Source organism: Suricata suricatta, chromosome 9 (genome assembly GCF_006229205.1).
Source record: "Suricata suricatta isolate VVHF042 chromosome 9, meerkat_22Aug2017_6uvM2_HiC, whole genome shotgun sequence".
Classification (NCBI taxonomy): domain Eukaryota; kingdom Metazoa; phylum Chordata; class Mammalia; order Carnivora; family Herpestidae; genus Suricata; species Suricata suricatta.
Window position 1 is genome coordinate 101,617,693 of NC_043708.1, and position 17,886 is coordinate 101,635,578.

Genomic DNA, 17,886 nt, shown 5'->3' on the forward strand with positions numbered 1-17,886 from the left:
GGGACGTATGGGACGTTTTCTCCGGAAGACAGAGAGCTGTCTTTTGGGATTTGTAGTCTCTGTCGGGGAACTGGGGGTGTAGGTAACGGTCTGTTACCTGCCACAGTTTGCCTCACTCAGCCTCAGCGCCTTCGATAAGCTAAAGATGAATCCTGAAGAGGTAGGGTAAAGGAGATCTTGATTTCTAGTGCTGGAGGAGAGTGTGTAGGAGATTTTACTATTATTTTTCTGAGGGAGCTGCTTCCAGCCACTTTTCTTACTTCCTCATCTCGCCGGAAGTGAATTTCCGTTGCCGTGAAACGGAATAACTTGGGAGCCCAGTGAGGTTGGTTAGGCGTCGCGGAGGCGGAGAGGGCTTTTTGATTTTCTCGTCTCAGAGGGACTCAGGCCGGCACAACTCCCCACTAGGAGCTATTTCTGTCAGTCGCCTTCGAAGACAACATAGAACGAAAGCGCTTTCCCTGTGCCCAGGATATCCAATAGTGACATATTGGAAATCGTTATCCTAAAAAGAACGGTTTAAGTCCTCTGGTGTTCGTGGCTATGATGAATGCCACTTCAAGGTTGATGATATTACTTTTATCCATCCGCCCCTCCAGTCAAGTCTCAAACATTTGTTGGACACTTACTTTGCCAAACTTGGTCTACAGACGCCGAAAATACAAAGATTAGGAGGCGGCCCCTGCATTCAAACAGTTCATACATAGATCTGGCAGGGAGCCAATCCCTCACGTTGAGGAATTTGCAAACCTTTTGTCAAACTGGATGGCAAATTTCATCTCTATTGAGAAGAAAGAATTACTTTGCAGAATTACCCTATGCTAACATATCCAATTTATCTTTAAACTTTTGGTAATTGTCTGGCTAATTTAGACTTTAGTCTCACCAGACAAGTGGATAGGCCCCAGGAAAATTTTGTTAAGAGTTTAAGAATTTCTCTGCCATCTATTCCACTTCACTCGGCAGCAATTAAAAGGATAACCCTAACTGCCTTGTAACCAAATTGGGCACTGATGTCTCACCTGCTCTAAGTCCTCCCAGCATCTCCAAGCATAACTGATACCCTCTTTCACTATGCACATTAGAGCACTGAACACGTTGAATTGTTCATTTGCATGCCTGTCTCTCTCAAGTGCCTGCTGAGTCCGTTTAGTTCTGATCTCAAATGCATAGTAGGGTGCCAGGCACACGGTAGATGTTCAATATGTATTTCTTGAATGAATTAGCTAAATGTCCGAAGAATAAATGGCGAAAATTTACTGCAGCCTGTTGAGAGACCTCAATCAAAAATATTTATTGAATCTCAGTGAGAGCACAGTGGTTGGCATAGTTTCGTGGCATGCAGAGCTTTCAAATTCCTTTATTCGAACATCTTAAGAAGCCTGTTAGATAAAGCTATCCAGAACACAAAGAGCCCTAGGAATCTGAGCAGCCTCTACCTAGCTCCTCCTTTTCTGGCCCACTCCCCCGCCCCGCCCCGCTTCAGTTAAGATCTCAGCGTTGCGATGCAGGGCTCGGATTTGTTGGGCGCTAGGGGTGAGCCGGCCTGCCCCGCCCCCAACAGCTAGGCTCCACCCCTGAGCCCCAGCCCTGTGCGTCCCACTGGGTTGGTCACGACGATCCCACTCCTCGTTCCTCTGGAAGGTTTTGCTCGCGGCGCTATCTCTCTATAAAGTTGTTGTTGCGGCTTCCGCCGCGGGTGGAGGAAGATGGCGTCGGGTGGTGGTGTATGTAGCGCTTCGGAGAGACTCCCTCCACCTTTCCCTGGCTTGGAGTCAGAGTCCGAGGGGGCGGCCGGGGGGTCAGAACCCGAGGCTGGGGACAGCGACACCGAGGGGGAGGACATTTTCACCGGCGCCGCGGCTGCCGTGAGTTCGCACCCTTCGGGGCGACCGGCGGGTGGGCGGGCGCCCCAAAAGGGAAGAGAGGCTAAGCGAGGGTCGAGGAGGCTGGGCAGAGTGGGCCCGGCGAGATCTTGCGTTGGTGACGATGGTCGTGGCCTAGGGGCCGTTAATGACTGCCAAGACGTAGGGGCCTGACTTCCAGGCCTCTGGGGTCGACGGTGAGGAACGAGGGGTGTGGTGGCTTCGCCGAGGTCCCTGACAGCGAAGAGCTGCCCAGGCCGGCATTTGGCCCTGCCGTGTGGTGACCCCAAGGACCCACGGGTCTGTTTTATGTAGGTTTCCTGTCGGCTTGATTTAATAGGTCAGGATAAGGGGCTGGAATGCAGACTTTCCTTACCCTAACTTTACTGCTCCTAGGATGAATAGTATTTTCTGGAGTGGTTCAGACTGGCGACCCGCCCACAAATCCTTGATTAGCTCAAAACATACCGTTAATTACCAAAGGCCCATTCTAGATTTAGTTTACAGGAGTTAGGTTCACTCCAGATCTCTAAAGAAAATCTTAACAGAACTACATAAACCACAAGCTTTGTCCCTTTTAAAGGGTTGTACTAAAGTGCCTAATACTTGTGGGATCAGATCTGTAAATATGAGGAGGAAATGGTATTTTACTTAGTAATATCATCAGAGGTGTTGGGAAAAACTGATCTTTATATGTGGAATGTGGAAATTAGTAATCTTTTCTGGAACCAGTGGAGATGTTTTGGGTTGTTTTATAAGAATACTGACTCATACCACTTGGTACATTTCGTTCTAGTTGAAGACTTCAGTACTAGGTCTGTGAATTTATGTATTCTATCTTGGGTAATACTTCTCTTCATAGTAGTTATTCAGTATATGAGTGACTAAAACAGCTTCAAATTCTTTATGCAGCATGTGTCTGAAAAAGTTAGAAGCTTGTTTCATTTATGTCAGAAAGAGGTTAAATTTCTAGGAAATACCTTTGGTGACATCTTCAGAATTTTCCCTTTACTGTATTCAGGAATTGAATTCATAATTCCAGCTCAAAAAGTACTTGTTGATGCTAATATAACCACTTAAACTGTCCAATGAAGTCTCTGTTATTCTAAAAGATAATTCTTTCTACTGTTTTAGTCTGTATCTCATATAAAACAAATTTTTGGTCTTTTCCTGTAGTCATTCTTCCATAAGCTATGGAGAACAATTACTGTTAATAACTGCTGGGATGGTAGAAATTCCAACTGAATATCTGAAAATAGAAATTCTGACATTGAAAGTGACTGGTCACATAGGCAAATGATGGTTTATTTTCCAAAAAGGACCCTGGAAGGGTAATGAGTTATTTTCTAGAGTTCTCTAAAATGTTGAAGAGGCTAGGATGTGATTGATCTCAGTTTATAGAGGCATCAATACTTCTCTCTTGTAAGACTGTGAAAGTACTTTGCCTAATTTCAAACCAAAGAAAGGAAGAGGGAGTCAGAATGAATTTGTTCTACCACAGAGAGCATAATTATTTTTAGTTAGATTTTGATCCAGGAAAATTGAGTTGCCGAGGAAACTAAAATGCTACTCGTAAGCCATTTCTTGAGCTGTCTGTTCTGATGTTAATCTTCAGAAAGCCAAGAATCCAAGAGTCCTCACTATTTAAACTGTGACTTGTTTGTTAAAATAGCCATTAAGTACGAATTATATTCCAATAAATGTTTTATTTTTTTATTTTTAATTTTTTTTATGTTTTTTTTTTTATTATTTACTTTTGAGAGACAGAGAGACAGTGCGAGCAGGGGAGGGTCAGAGAGAGAGGGAGATACAGAATCTGAAGCAGGCTCCAGGCTCTGAGCTAGCTGTCAGCACAGAGCCCGACACAGGGCTCAAACCCACCAACCGTGAGATCATGACCTGAGCCAAAGCTGGACGCTTAATCGACTGAGCCACCCAGGTGCCCCTCCAATAAATGTTTTAGTTGTGAGCCAGTGTAAAAAGATAGGGAATTCCCTGGGTCTTAAGGAATAACACTGAAGAATTAAATAAAAACAGGGTCTTTGAAGGCTGACTAAAATCCATCCAGGGGCACCTGGGTGGCTTAATTAGTTAAGTGTCCAACTTCAGCTCAGGTCATAATATCACTGTTAGGGAATTCGAGCCCCTCATCGAGCTCTCTGCTGTCAGTGTAGAACCTCCTTAAGATCCTCTGTCTCCCTCTCTCTGCTCCTCCCCTGCTCAGGTTCTCTTTTTTTTCTCTCTCTGTCACTCTCTAAAAAATAAAATAAACATTTTAAAAAATCCATCCGTATTGTTATTTGGGCAGAGTACTTAATTACTTTGTATGGTTTCCTCACCCGTAAAGTGTGAGTAATAGTATTTACGGCACCATTATTGTGAGGATTAAATTAGAATGCTTGTGAAACGCTTGTGAAACAGTTGAATATTATAAAGTGTTATTACTCTAAGAATCAAAAAACCCACAGAATCTAATAATGGTTAGAAACGTTACATATATAGTTTATCAAAATCAAACCAGTAATAAGATTGGTTTGATTGGCTAAACATCATCAAGAAGGCACTTAATGACTTCAGTAGCATTTTATTAAGTTTACCTTCATAGTGTGTTTTGTTGGGTATTAGAGGCAAAGGAGGAGTATTAAAAATTGGGAAGGTGAAGCATATAAAATTTAAAATAATTTATGGTATGCGTGCAATTTCCTGGACAGTGATGTAACAGTTGCTATTAATTATTCCATCTGCTCTGTTTTAGAGCCCAAGAGATTTGTCAATACAGTAATAAACGTATGATTTATAATCAAAAGAGCAGCCCATGATATGCATTTCGGAGTCTACAACTAGTTACAAATGGAATAGACTGGAGGTAAAAGGATTATTAAAACAAATCTGAAATCACAATCTTAAGCTTGAAAACCATCTGGGATATATCCTAAAATGATTCTTAAGAATACCTAAGACCTGAGGTGACTGGGTGGCTCAGTCAGTTAAGTGTCCTACTCCTGGCTTCAGCTCAAGTCCTGAACTTAAGGTTCGTGAGTTTGAGTCCCATGTTGGGCTCGGCACTGACAGCTGCTTTGGATTCTCCCTCTCTTTCTGCCGCTCTTCCCCTCTCTCTGCCCCCTCCCCTCAAAAATAAATAAAATTTAAAAAATTTTTAATAAAATAAATTTAAAAAGAATACCTAAGATCTTCTTTCTGCTTCTTACTTTTTGGGCCTATAAATAAAAATATCTAAAATTCTAAATACACTATCTGAATGTTAAAAAATTTTTTATGTTTATTTATTTTTGAAAGACAGACAGAGGCAGAGCATGAGCAGAAGAGGGGCAAAGAAAGAGAGACACAGAATCTGAAGCAGACTCCAGGCTCTCGGTTATCAGCACAGAGCCCAATGCAGGGCTCGAACCCACAAACTGTGAGATCATGACCTGAGCCGAAGTCAGAAGCTCAACAGACTGAGCCACCCACGTGCCCCTAGTATCTGAATGTTTGATTGGACTGAGTCTAGATATGTATCTTTTTAGTTAAAACTTTCTTGGTCTGGGATAAGATTAATTTTCCCCCTTACTCAAATGAGAGAGCAATTTTTTGGCCCTCCTAAATTTTAATATTATGTTAAAGGGGTGCCTGGGTGGCTCAGTTAGTTAAGTGTCCAACTTCAGCTCAGGTCATGATCTCGCAGTTCTTGGGTCAAGCCCTGCATCGGGTTCTGTGCTGACGACTCAGAGCCTGGAGCCTGTTTCAGATTCTGTGTCTCCCTCCCTCTCTGCCCCTCCCTTGTTCGTACTCTCTCAAAAATAAATAAACATTAAAAATTTTTTTTAATTATCACGTTAAAAAGACTAAATGGCATATGTATTTTTATGCCTCATTTGACCTCAGTGGTCTTACTTGCGTTCTTCCAAAACTGAATAATAGAATTGAAGCAAGTTTTCTATTTACCTTCCCAGGAGTTCTTATATGCCCGTCTCTTTTTAGCAATATGCCAGGACTACAATTAGATCTGCTCTGTAAATGAAGAGAACTGTGGAGGCTTTTCTCATGCTAAGAGGAGGAAGGAAAACAGATAAGTGATAAAGTCACTTCAGATTGTGGCCAAATGTGGTAACTACTGCTTCCAGTGATCCATCAGACCAGTTAGAATTTTTTCCCAATACTCTTATTCTTGCATTGAAACCTTAGTAATTGCAGGATTGGCTAGGAAGAATAAAATAGAATAAAGAAGAAACAGGAGGAGGCTTGAAAAGTCATATATTGCATAATTTGTCTTTGATTAATCAAAACTTATTTACATATTCTGTTTGGTATTTAAGACTAATGAACATTATAACTCTTAGCGGTATTCAAAAGTCACGGATAGTCTGTGGTTTCTAATTGACCATGTTGTATATACTACAGTGAATTACGTAACTGTAAATTGTGTATTAACATTTAGACAGGAAAGGACATGTTATTTTTATAATTCAACCCTGCATCTATGATCAATATAACATATATCCTAAGGGAGAATAAATTGGGGTTTTTTTTTAATTGTGTGTAAAACATATAACAAAATTTACCATCATAACCTTTTTAATTGTACTCTTCGATAGTGTTAACTATACTCGCATTTTTGTGCAACAGATCTCCAGACCTTTTTCATTTTGCAGTTCTGAAACTCAATACCTGTTAAGTAAAAATTCCCCTCTCTCCCCTCCTGCAAATCCCTAGCAACTACCATTCTGTATTTTGTTCCTATGAATTTGACTACTTTGGATAATCTCATGTAAATGGAATCATGCAATATTTGTTCTTTTGTATCTGGCTAATTTCACTTAGCATAATGTCCTCAAGGTTCACCCATGTTCTAGCATACATCAGAATTTCCTTTTTAAAGCTGAATAATATTCTATTGTATGTATGTTTATACCACATTTTGTTCATTCATTCCTCAGTGGACACTTGGGTTGCTTCTGTCTCTTGGCTCTTGTGAATAGTGATGCCAGAACATGGGCATGTAAATATCTTTTCAAGACCCTGCTTTCAATTCTTTTATATATATATACCCAAAAGTGGGATTGCTGGATCATATCATAGTTCTATTTTAATTTTTTTTTTTTTTTTTTTTTTTTTTTTTTTTGCAAAAGCAAAGGGCTTTATTACGGGCTTAGGCTCCTCGGGGCCTAAACTCGGGCTCACAGACTTTACCGGCGTGGTGGATCCATGCTGAGAGCCTTAATTTTTTTTTTAACTTTAGAGAGCAACTGGGGGAGAGGGGCAGAGGGAGAGAGAAAATCCCAAGCAGGCTCCAGTTCAGCATGGAGCCCAATGTAGGACTCTCAACTGACTGAGCCACCCAGACACCACTATTTTTAAATTTTTTTTAAACCTTCCTACTATTTTCCATAACATCACTGTTTAACAATCTCCAAACCAGTTTATTTCTTTGTGTGTGCTTATAGGATAACTTATTTAGAACTGGACAGAATTTGGTAGTTTTATTAAAAGCCCTAAGCAGATTGGTAGTTTATTTGGCTAATATTTTAATTCTGTTCTGCAAAATGCATGATGTCTGTTCCCAAGGATGTAACATGTCCTCATTAAATTTCTTGATAACATCCTTTCTCTATTCTTAATCAAGCCTAATGAAAGTTAATCTATGTAACAGTATTTATTTTAAACAACTGTTTGTTGCCTAGTTTCTTTAGCTAATGGTATAGTCATAACATTTAGTCATGGATATGTGTTCCTCTAGTGTGTAGTATTTTCTATAGGCATATTGTCTCAAACACTTGTTTTTGGAGGTAACATCACATTAGGTGGTCATGTTTGGTATTAAAAGATCAGTAGTTGAAACTCCACATTTTTCACACAGGTCTGATACCTATGTTCTTGAAAAAGTCAGCAACTTGTGTTATACCCAAAGATTCATTTTAATGCTCAGTTCAAATTGTAAGCAAGTTTTACTTTTAAGAAGTTTAGATTTTCTTGAAGTACATAGAGTCATTCATTTCTTGATCATAGAATTGTATTAGCAGTTAACCTAACCTTCCAAGGTTATGCAGGAAAAGCTAACAAAAGTATTTACAAGGCACTTTTGGAGATAGAGGGACAAGAAAGGACTTTTAAAGATGATTAATAACTTAAAATTTATTTAAAATTTGAGTTTCGGGCTTATGAGAGAAGCATTAGAGGTTGCAGTCAGACTTCTGGTTTCTTTAGAGAGTTACTGCTCCTTTGCTTATTCAGGTGTTAGGGTAGTTCTGATGACCTAGCCATTTGATTTTTTTTTTTTGTGGTTGGGATGGGGAAGAGGAAAAAACACTCCAGTTTCCCTCTCTTGGTCCTCAAAGCTTTTCCACACTCTTGAGTAACTGTTCGCATAAATAAATCATGAGTAGTGGACAGTTACTAGAGCAAGTAGCCATAAGTATCTCATCTCCAGGAAAAGTCTATTGCTTAACTTTTTCTGGCTTATTCTCTTGCTTAGTCAGATGGACAGCTGGAGCTTCATTCTGCTTTCAGAGCAGTTTTGAACTGGGTTTGGTTTTTCAAAATAGAAGTTAATGCACTCATTAGAACTCTGATCCTACTGCCTTTTTCTGAGCCCTTTGAAGTTATATTAGTTCGAAAACCAAAAAGTTTAGTAGGGAAATTACACCAGAAAATTCAGTAGATTGTGTGTAGCTAAATTTTGGTAGACCATGGTATGCCCTTTCACTTTGAGGTCTCTCATTTTCCCCACCCTTTCAGCTTCCCCTTTTCTATTTTCATAGTCTTAGAGGGACTAGCTCAGAGGTTCTTTACCTTTTTTGTGTCATGGACCCATTAGCTGTCCAATGAAGTCTGTGGATCCATTCTAAGAATGTTTTTAAGTGTATAAAGGACAAAGGAAACCAATTACACAGAAATGCAGTTAGCAAAAACTTAAAACAATTTTATATTAGTAACGTGATTTTTAATGCTTTACATAGTAAGATCTAGGGATAGATATAAAAACTGCCATAATTTTTTCAACATTTATTTTTGAGAGAGAGCAGGGAAGGGGCAGGGAGAAAGGGTGGACAGAGGATCCCAAGAAGGCTCTGTGCTGACAGCAGAGAACCCAATGTGGGGCTCAAATTCATCAACCGTGAAATCATGACCTGAGCCGAAGGTGGACACTCAACCAACTGAGCCCCCATCACAATTACTTTTAAATAGAGATGAACATAAATGATACTTTGAGAACTATAACAAGTATAATGTCAAATAAAATTACCTGATTTCTATTAGTTACAGTCTCAAGTATTGCTGTTATTATTATGGTTTGTTGCGTATCTTTGTAATTGAAGAAAATGCTGAATTTCAGCTAGAGGTTAGTGAAAATGAAATTGTAATTTTATCTCCATCTCAGTTCACAGATACCTCCTGAATTCCCCTACTTTAACTCCTTAAAGCTGTACAGGGGGTAATATTGTGAAATCATTTGGGTTAATTAAATATTTAACCAGCTTGTAAAGTAAGATGCACCCTATTCCCAAATCCAATGGACACTAAATTCCATTCTATCAAATACAGAAGCTTTTATAGCATCTGTGCCATTTTTGAAATGTGGTGTGGGAGAGGAGTCACTGCATGTGGTAAAATAATTGCCGCCTCTCCACATCCCAATTCCAGAAGCTGTGAATATTAGGTTATAGAGAGCAAAGAGTGATTAAGGTTGAAGATGGAATTAAGGTTGCTAATCACCTGACCCTTAGGTAGAGAAATTAGCCCTGGTTGTCTGAGTGAGCCCAGTGTAATGACGAAGATCCTTTAAAAATGAAAGAGTTAGAAAGTGACTATGGAAAAAGAATACCTACAGAAGAGAGGTACAGAGAGATGCAACCATTGTTGGCTTTGAAGATAGAGGAAGTAGGCCATCAGCAAAGAAATGTGGGTAGCTTTTAGACTTTAGAAAGATCAAGGCAACAGATTCACCCCTAGAACCTCCGCAAAGGAACATGGTGTTACCATGGCTGTGTAGCCATGGTAACACCTTGATTTTAGCCCTGTGAGACCTACATTAACTTCTTCACAACTGTAAGATAATAAATTTGCATTGTTTAAGCTGTTAAATTTCTGTTGCAGTAGTGATAGAAAATGAATACACGGTGCCGCTTAACTTGTTTTTCCATGGAAGTAGAGGTGGCAAATGGATCAGTATTTCATACCCAGGTCTTTGTGGGTGATTTTTAAAGACTTTGTGATTGCCCTGTTATGTGGGTATAACTTCTGGGCATGGCTTTTTCCTATTTGTCCTTGCCTTGTTACATTAGTATGATCACATAATTCTGTAGCTCTGTCTTGCCTTACTAAATTTGTTTTTTGTGACAGAAAATTAGAACTCTAGTTCCCCAGAATCACGATTACCTTAGCTTTTAATTTAGATTCAATCTCTAAATGCATTTGAGGGTTTTAAAAGTACTACCCTTTTGAGATTCCTTGCATAATCCAAGGCTTCTGCCTGGAGCAAAGAGCAGCTGAGCAATATAAGGAAGAATCACAACTGGTTAACCTAAAGGGAAGTTACCCAGAATCACAGTTACCCAGGTCTGTCCTTCCCTGAGCTAAGAACATTGTGTTAGTGGCCTGGCCTCATGGTTTGAGGATGGTAACTGGTGAGGAATACCTGTTTGCTCTTAGCACATATGCTGTCACTGCAGATCTTTCTAGTGCCTCTCTGAGAGTTAGATTAGGTTGTCTGTGTGCCTTGTAATTACACACACAAGTACTTGAACTTTTAAACAGGCATATTAGTGGAACGACCTGCTAGAATTAACAGCCAAAAGGATGTAGCAAGTGTTGGATACCCTAGCCTAGGCTTCTGTCACTAAAGAAAGGATGACTCCTTTATTTCAGAAAAGGAGAAGGGCGGGGGGACAGGGAAGTAGGCAGGGCTGTTGTCTTGCTTTACTAACTATATCACAACCATACTGTTTTCATCACAGAAAATAGTTTTATCTGTTGCCTAGAAATTTAGCCCCCTTCAAACATATGGAAGGGTACCTAGGTGGCTCAGTCGGTTAAGGGTCCAACTTCAGCTCAGATCATGAACTTGTATGTAGTTCAAGCTCTGTGTCAGACAGTGCTGACAGCTCAGAGCCTGGAGCCTGCTTTAGATTCTGTGTCTCCCTCTTTCTCTCATCCACCCCAACTTGCTCGCGCTCTCTCTCTCTCTCTCTCTCTCTCTCTCTCTCTCTCTGAAAAATAAATAAAGATTAAAAATATTTAAAAAAAACAGACGGATAGTTTTGTGGTTTACTGACAAGAAGTTTTTAAAATATGAATTATAAAGCAAAGCTTATTTTTAGTATTCATCTTACAACTCAGCATAATCAAGTAACTCTCCCCTCCCCCCAAATGAGTCCTTCCTGAAATTTTAACTGTTGATTCAGAATTAGCTTTTTATTTTTTTAAGTTTATTTATTTATTTTGAGAGAGTGAGAGAGAGAGAGAGAGAGAGAGAGAGAATCCCAAGCAGGCTCTGCGCTGTTAGCTGTAGGGCTCAAACCCACAAACTGTGAGATCATGATCTGAGCTGAAATCAAGAGTTGGACCCTTAACCAACTGAGCCACCCAGATGACCCCCAAATTAGATTTTTAATATAAATTATACCTTAATAATACTGATTAAAGATTAGACTTTTGGGGCACCTGGGTGGCCTAGCTGGCTGAGCTTACTACTTTGACTCAGGTCATGAGGTCTCGCAGTTTGTGGATTTTGTGCTCTGCATCGGGCTCTGTGCTAATAGCTCAGGGACTGGAGACTGCTTCAGATTCTCTGTCTCCCTGTCTCTGCACCTCCCCTGCTCACGCCTACTCTCTCTCCAAAAGAAGCATTAAAAAAATATATCCCAAGGAAATAATCAGATGTGGAGGTACATATAGGGATGAGTATCACAGCATTATTTGTAAACCTGTAAACTGTAAGTGTCCCTTCTTAGGGAGATGACTATGTTGTGGATACCCATACAATAGAGAGTTAAATCACTAAAAGTGTGATTTTTGTACAACTCTTGAGGACATGAAAAAATGCTCAGATAGTGGGGCGGGGTCGGGAACAGAATACAAAGCTTTACACACATAGAAGATTAATTTTGTAAAAGAACTGCAGAGGAAAGAATAGGGTAGCAAATACAGTAATCAGTCTATCTTCAGCTTTCTTTGAACTCAATCGGGAGTAGTTTGATTTGGGGGATGGAATTCCAGAGTATATATAAGAAGTTTTCTATTCTCACAGGTAGTTGTTACCTAGCATACTTGGAGCACATGTCTTTGTTTTTATCACAGTTCTGGTCAAGTGACTTATGGTTTGTGCTTAAAATAGGGTCTGGGGGAGGGAGAGAGACAGATAGCCATGCTCCAGTTGTCTTTGGAGTGTCTTATCCATCTGGATCTGTCTTTCATGATTATTATAAAGAAAGGGAGGCTGCTGTTCTAGCATTGCTCCATGAACTGTTCTTAGTCTTTGGTAGTCTGTGGTAAAAATGGTAAATTCTAACCTGTGCCTTTCCTGTTGCCTTAGTCTCCCTGATGAACTAGTAAGTTACATTTGGAAATATATATATATATATATACATGTGTGTATATATGCATACATAAGCGTGTGTGTGTATATATATATATATATATATCCTTAAATTTTTTTTAATGTTTTATTTATTTTTGAGAGAGAGAGAGAGAGAGAGAGAGACAGCGTGAGCAGGGGAGGGTCAGATAGAGAGGGAGACACAGAATCTGAAGACAGGCTCCAGGCTCTGAGCTAGCTGTCAGCACAGAGCCTGACGTGGGGCTTGAACTCACGAACTATGAGATCATGACCTGAGCCGAAGCCTGATGCTCAATCAGTTGAGCCACCCAGGCGCCCCTGTATTTATTCTTAATGTGCCTCAAGCTTTAATCTCTCCTAGATCTCCATTTGGAAATGACTAGTATCTGTGATATCTGTGAGATTTGAATTAAAAGAAATCAGGTGGCTTTTTGTGAGATTCCCATACTGTACAAGAGCATAGGAATATGTATAGGAAGGAAATGTGTGTATGTAGGAAAGTAGTTGGCAATGCCTGAGGCAAAAGGGAACCCTGGATTTGGTTTTGCCCTATTATTTGTTGTCTTGGTCTCCGCAGTAATTTTTTTGTTGTTTTAAACACCTAGAAAATAGGATCACGGTCTCTGAGTTGGTATAACATTTAAGCATATGCAACTGAGTATTCATTAAATTTTTATTAGTATAGAAAAGTTCTAGTAGGAGCACTGTTTAAAATGGTCTACATATTGGTAGCGGTTTCTTTGCCTGAGGGTGGCTCCAACCAATATTGAGACTGAGCTGTTTGTGTGGCAAATTCAGAGTACCCATTAGATCGGTCATTTTACTTTGTTCTGTTGGGTCAGAAAAGGCCAGTTTCTGAGGAACAAACTCCCTCGGATTTGTTAAGGAAATGTTTCATAAAAGATTCCTTAAGTCAGGTCTTTTAACTGATTTGGCCTTGGGGTCTGACTTCAAAATGCTGCAATACCACACCATGGCTTTTGAAGCCAGATTCCCAGCATTCTGTTCATGTTCTGCACAATCCAGCTTTGTTCACTCTGGTACCGGTTTGGGGCCCCACCCGACCCTTGTTTGTGGGTGATCTCGGAGCTTTTGATAAAGGCCATCAACTGACTGTATTTTTACCATGTGCCCAGGAGGCTAAGTGTGACTGGTCTTTACTCTGCTAGCCTGGCATGGGTATGGTTGAAAATTGTTTGTGTAATTTAAGGATGAAATTATCTTTTTATCAGATAAGTTGTATTTATGAACAAGATTAGATGTAAAGTGTCATACCTTCCTTTCCCTGTCAGGGAGTCAGTAATATCTACACAACTGGCTCTCTGTGAACAGTTTAGCCACGGCCACACCCCACATCGGAAGCCAGGATCAGAGCTTTAATTCTGCACTCCAGTGTGGTGTACTGATCACTAGAATGTGCCCCATCAGCATTTGAAAGAATAAAGGTCGTCAAGTGAGAAGGAGAAATGCATTTGGATAGGTTCTTTTGAAAATTATCTTGTGTACACCTACCCATGTCAGTATCATGTGCTTTGGGGTAGGGCATTTCAGCAAGGTTATGGTGTTAGAAATTAACCGTGAAATGTGTAAGTTTATTTTAGCTCTGATTACTTGGGCAGCACTTACATCACTAATGATGATTTGCTGCTTATTAAACTGACTGAATTGTGAGTCTGTCGTCCCCTAAACACCTGTGGATGCGACTGAGGGATGCATTAAAAGTCGCTTTCTAGGTTTGTTTTTAACGGTACTGTTTTATTCAGAGTATTGCTTCATTTTCAGAGTAAGCCCCAGTCTCCAAAGAGAGTTGCTTCCCTTCCCATCAACAATGGCTCCAAAGAAAATGGGATCCATGAGGAACAAGACCAAGAACCACAGGATCTCTTTGCAGGCAAGTATGGTCTCATAACTTATACTAGAAGTCTTATAAGTTGCTGAGTTAAGCAAGATGTATACTGGAAACATAACTCCAGGTAAGGATATGATTATGGAGGATTTCAAATCATGTAGAATATAGTTGCTGCCATCAGGATTCTAACAGGCTTAGGGAGTAAGACATAAACATACAGATACAGTTAGACAAGCTACTAAACAATATAAATGTGACAAGAAAAATGCTAGAAATACTAAGTCTTGGATCTTTGTTTGAGATCAGACTAAAGTAGTAGCTTTAGACTTTTATGACCAAGACTCCTGGTAAGAATTACATTTTGTGTCATAATCCAAAATATACACATATAAAATTGAAACAAAGCTTTATTAAGTGACTTGCCTTTACAATTAAATCTGAAATTTTCTATTGTCTCTCCTTTTTTTTTAATGGTATTTGCAATCCATTGAATTGATTTCATAGTTCACCAATGAGCCACACCTGTAGTTTGAAAAACAGTATGGTATGGGGTTTCTTTCTTTTTTTTTTAGTTTTTTTTTTTTTTAACATTCATTTTTGAGAGATGGAGAGAGACAGAGCGTGAGTTGGGGAGGGGCAGAGAGAGAGAGAGAGAGAGAGAGAGAGGGATACACAGAATCTGAAGCAGCCTCCAGGCTCTGAGGTATCTGTCATCAAAGAGCCCGATGCGAGGCTTGAACTTACAAACCATGAGAACCTGAGCTGAAGTTGGACACCTAACCGACTGAACCACCCAGATGCCCCTGGTGTGGGGTTTATTAATCTTGGCATTATTAACATTTTGGGCCCAATAATTATTGAGAGGGCCTCCCTGTTTTCAGCACGGGGTGATTTTGCCCCCCAGAAGACACTTGGCAATAGTGAGAGCCATTTTTGGTTGTCACACTTGGGAGTGCTATTGGTACCTGGTGGATAGAGGCTGTAAATGCTGCTAAAAACCCTGTAACACACAAGACAGACCCTTACAAAAAATTATCCAGCTCAAAATGTCAGTAGTGCCCACACTGAGATACGCTGGTCTAGAGTGACCTTGGAAGACTTCCTGGAAGAAGCAGGATTTATGTAGGAGAAAAAGGAGAAATGGTACAAATGGTTGGGCAGGCTTGAGAGCCAGTCAATAAACTTGGATCAGAGCAAGGAGTTCTTAGAGAAGCCATGAAAGATAAGGCTTGAAATGTAGTTTAGAAGGGTTTTAGACATCAAGAATAATTGCAGTTTGAATTTTCATCTTGTCAGTTAAGAGCCACTGGCCATTTTGAGTAAAGAAAGTGATATCAGGGGCACCTAGGTGGCTCAGTCGGTTAAGCGTTTGACTCTTGATTTCAGCTCCGGTCCTCTTCTCCCGGTTCATGGGTTCAAGCCCCATGTTGGGCTCTGTGCTGACAGTGCAGAACTTGATTGGGATTTTCTCTCTCTGCCCCTCCCTGCTTGCACATGCACTTTCTCTCAAAATAAATAAATAAACTTAAAAAAAAAATAAAGTGATTTGGGTAAAGTAATGTTTTAAGAAGACTAATCTAGTGGAATTACTGTGTAAAATGGATTGCGGTAGAGAAAAACAAGATAATTCAGAAGGTACTTACAAATTTGTTTAAGAATGAAATGGCAGGTACCTGCCTGGTTCAGTCATTAGCGTCTAACTTGGGCGTAGGTCATGATCTCATGATTATTGAGTTTGAGTTCCACATCAGGTGATTTCAAGCCCCATTTCAGGTGCGCCCTGTGTCATTCTCTCTATCTCTGCCCCTGTTGCTCACTTGCACCCTCTCTCTCTCAAAAAAAAAAAAAAAAAAAAAAGAAGAAAAGAAAAGAAGAAAAGAAAAAGAATGGCATGGTAATGACTGGAAAAAAAAGGATAGAAGTGGGAAGGGAAAGGTGAAAACTTTTCAAAAGAGCAATCAACAAAATTTGGTGTTGGTGTTAGTGATTGGATGTAATGGACATCCAAAAATGGGGATTGAAGATGGTGTCAAAGGTTTCAAGTCCAGGAGCGCCTAGGTGGCTCAGTCAGTTGAGCGTCAGGCTTCGGCTCATGTCATGATCTCACAATTCGTGGTTTCGAGCCCCGCGTTGGGCTCCATGCTGACCGCTAGCTCAGAGCCTGGAGCCTGCTTCAGATTCTATGTCTCCCTCTCTCTCTCTGACCCTTCCCTGCTCATGCTGTCTGTCTGTCTGTCTCTCTCTCTCAAAAATAAATAAAACATTAAAAAAAAATTTTTTTTAAAGGTTTCAAGTCCAATGATTAAGAAGAAAATGAGCATTTTGAGAACTACATTCTGAAAGAAGAAACTAACTTTGAGGGAAAAGCGAGTTTGGGTTTTAAGATATTTTAAATTCGAAATGCCCAGGAGGTGACTTGAATTGTAGTACTCTACCTGGGGAGAGAGAGAGGAACTGGCCACATAGGAGTTGTTTCCCTGGAGTGAGCTCCTCAGAGAAGAGTGGTGAGGAAAGGGAGATATGCAAGGGCAGAGGGTAGCATCTTGGGAAGGTCCTCTAATTAGAACTCTGATAGGAAATTTAAAAGACGTGAACGTGGGGCACCTGGGTGGCTCACTTGGTTAAGTGTCAGACTTTGGCTCAGTTCATCATCTCACAGTTCGTGAATTTGAGCCCTGCATCAGGCTCGGTGCTGACAGCTCGGAGCCTGGAGCCTGCTTCAGATTCTGTGTCTCCCTCTCCCTCTGCCTCTTCCCTGCTTACACTCTGTCTCTCTCCCTCAAAATACATAAACATTAAAAAAAAATTTTTTTAAAGACATGAAAGAGAAGTTAGAAGGACTTCAGTGACTTCTTAGAAGATTTTCCAATTCCCTCTCTCTGAAACGTAAAGTGTACACTGTTTGTTCTGGTAGTAGTTTTGAATCAATTACTGGAACAGAAATGCAATTATCTAATGAATTATCTTTAGTTATATGGCATGTTAAAAAGGGTTTTTTACTCTCTGGGCCTTTAACATTCATATTATCTTTCCTTATAAGAAGAACTTGAAATCCTTGTATGACTGTGTTACCCCCATGGCTGGATTTTATGTACCTGAACATGTAGGAAATCTTTCACGGATATATTTATGAGTAATGAAGATTCTGATAGACTTCGGTCCACTACTGCTTTCGTAAGCAGCCAATACCTGCCTCACCACTAAGAAAGGAACATAAGACATCTGCAGAAAGGAATACCTATAATGAGACATTAGTTCAGGACTTGAGTACCTTCTCAGATGTCTTAGATATGGTGGAGATTTAAATGTTCTGATTTTATTTTCCATGTGATTAGTTCAGTGACAATCTTAGTGTCTATGATGGAGCTCAAAGTCTTTTCCATTACTCTTGTCAAGAGTTCAGAGGAAAAAAAAGCACCTTTTTAAAAAATTTTTTAATTTTTATTTTAGTGAGAGAGCAAGCATAAGCAGGGGAGAAGGACGGAGGGAGGGTGGGAGGGGGAGAGAGAGAAAGAGAGAGAGAGAGATCTCAAGCAGGCTCCATACTCAGTGAGGAGCCCAACAGAGACCCCAATTCCATCATCATGGGATCATGGCCTGAGCTGAAATCAAGAGTC

The 17,886-nt window shown here is 40.2% G+C and overlaps 1 protein-coding gene across 3 annotated transcripts in view; it reads left to right on the top strand.

Moving 5' to 3' along the window:
- The first annotated feature begins 88 nt into the window (after nucleotides 1-88).
- The window catches only part of SNX1 (sorting nexin 1), a 39,129-nt gene continuing 21,331 nt past the window's right edge, over nucleotides 89-17,886 (top strand). Inside the window, exons 1-2 of one of the 3 annotated variants that reach the window (XM_029951127.1) lie at nucleotides 89-160; nucleotides 14,203-14,311. In XM_029951127.1, the coding sequence (XP_029806987.1) occupies nucleotides 146-160; nucleotides 14,203-14,311 (124 nt within the window). In that variant the 5' untranslated portion in view covers nucleotides 89-145. Of the gene's footprint in view, nucleotides 161-1,617; nucleotides 1,869-14,202; nucleotides 14,312-17,886 lie in introns of those variants that run through there. The other 2 variants (XM_029951125.1, XM_029951126.1) reach the window with 2 other exon arrangements.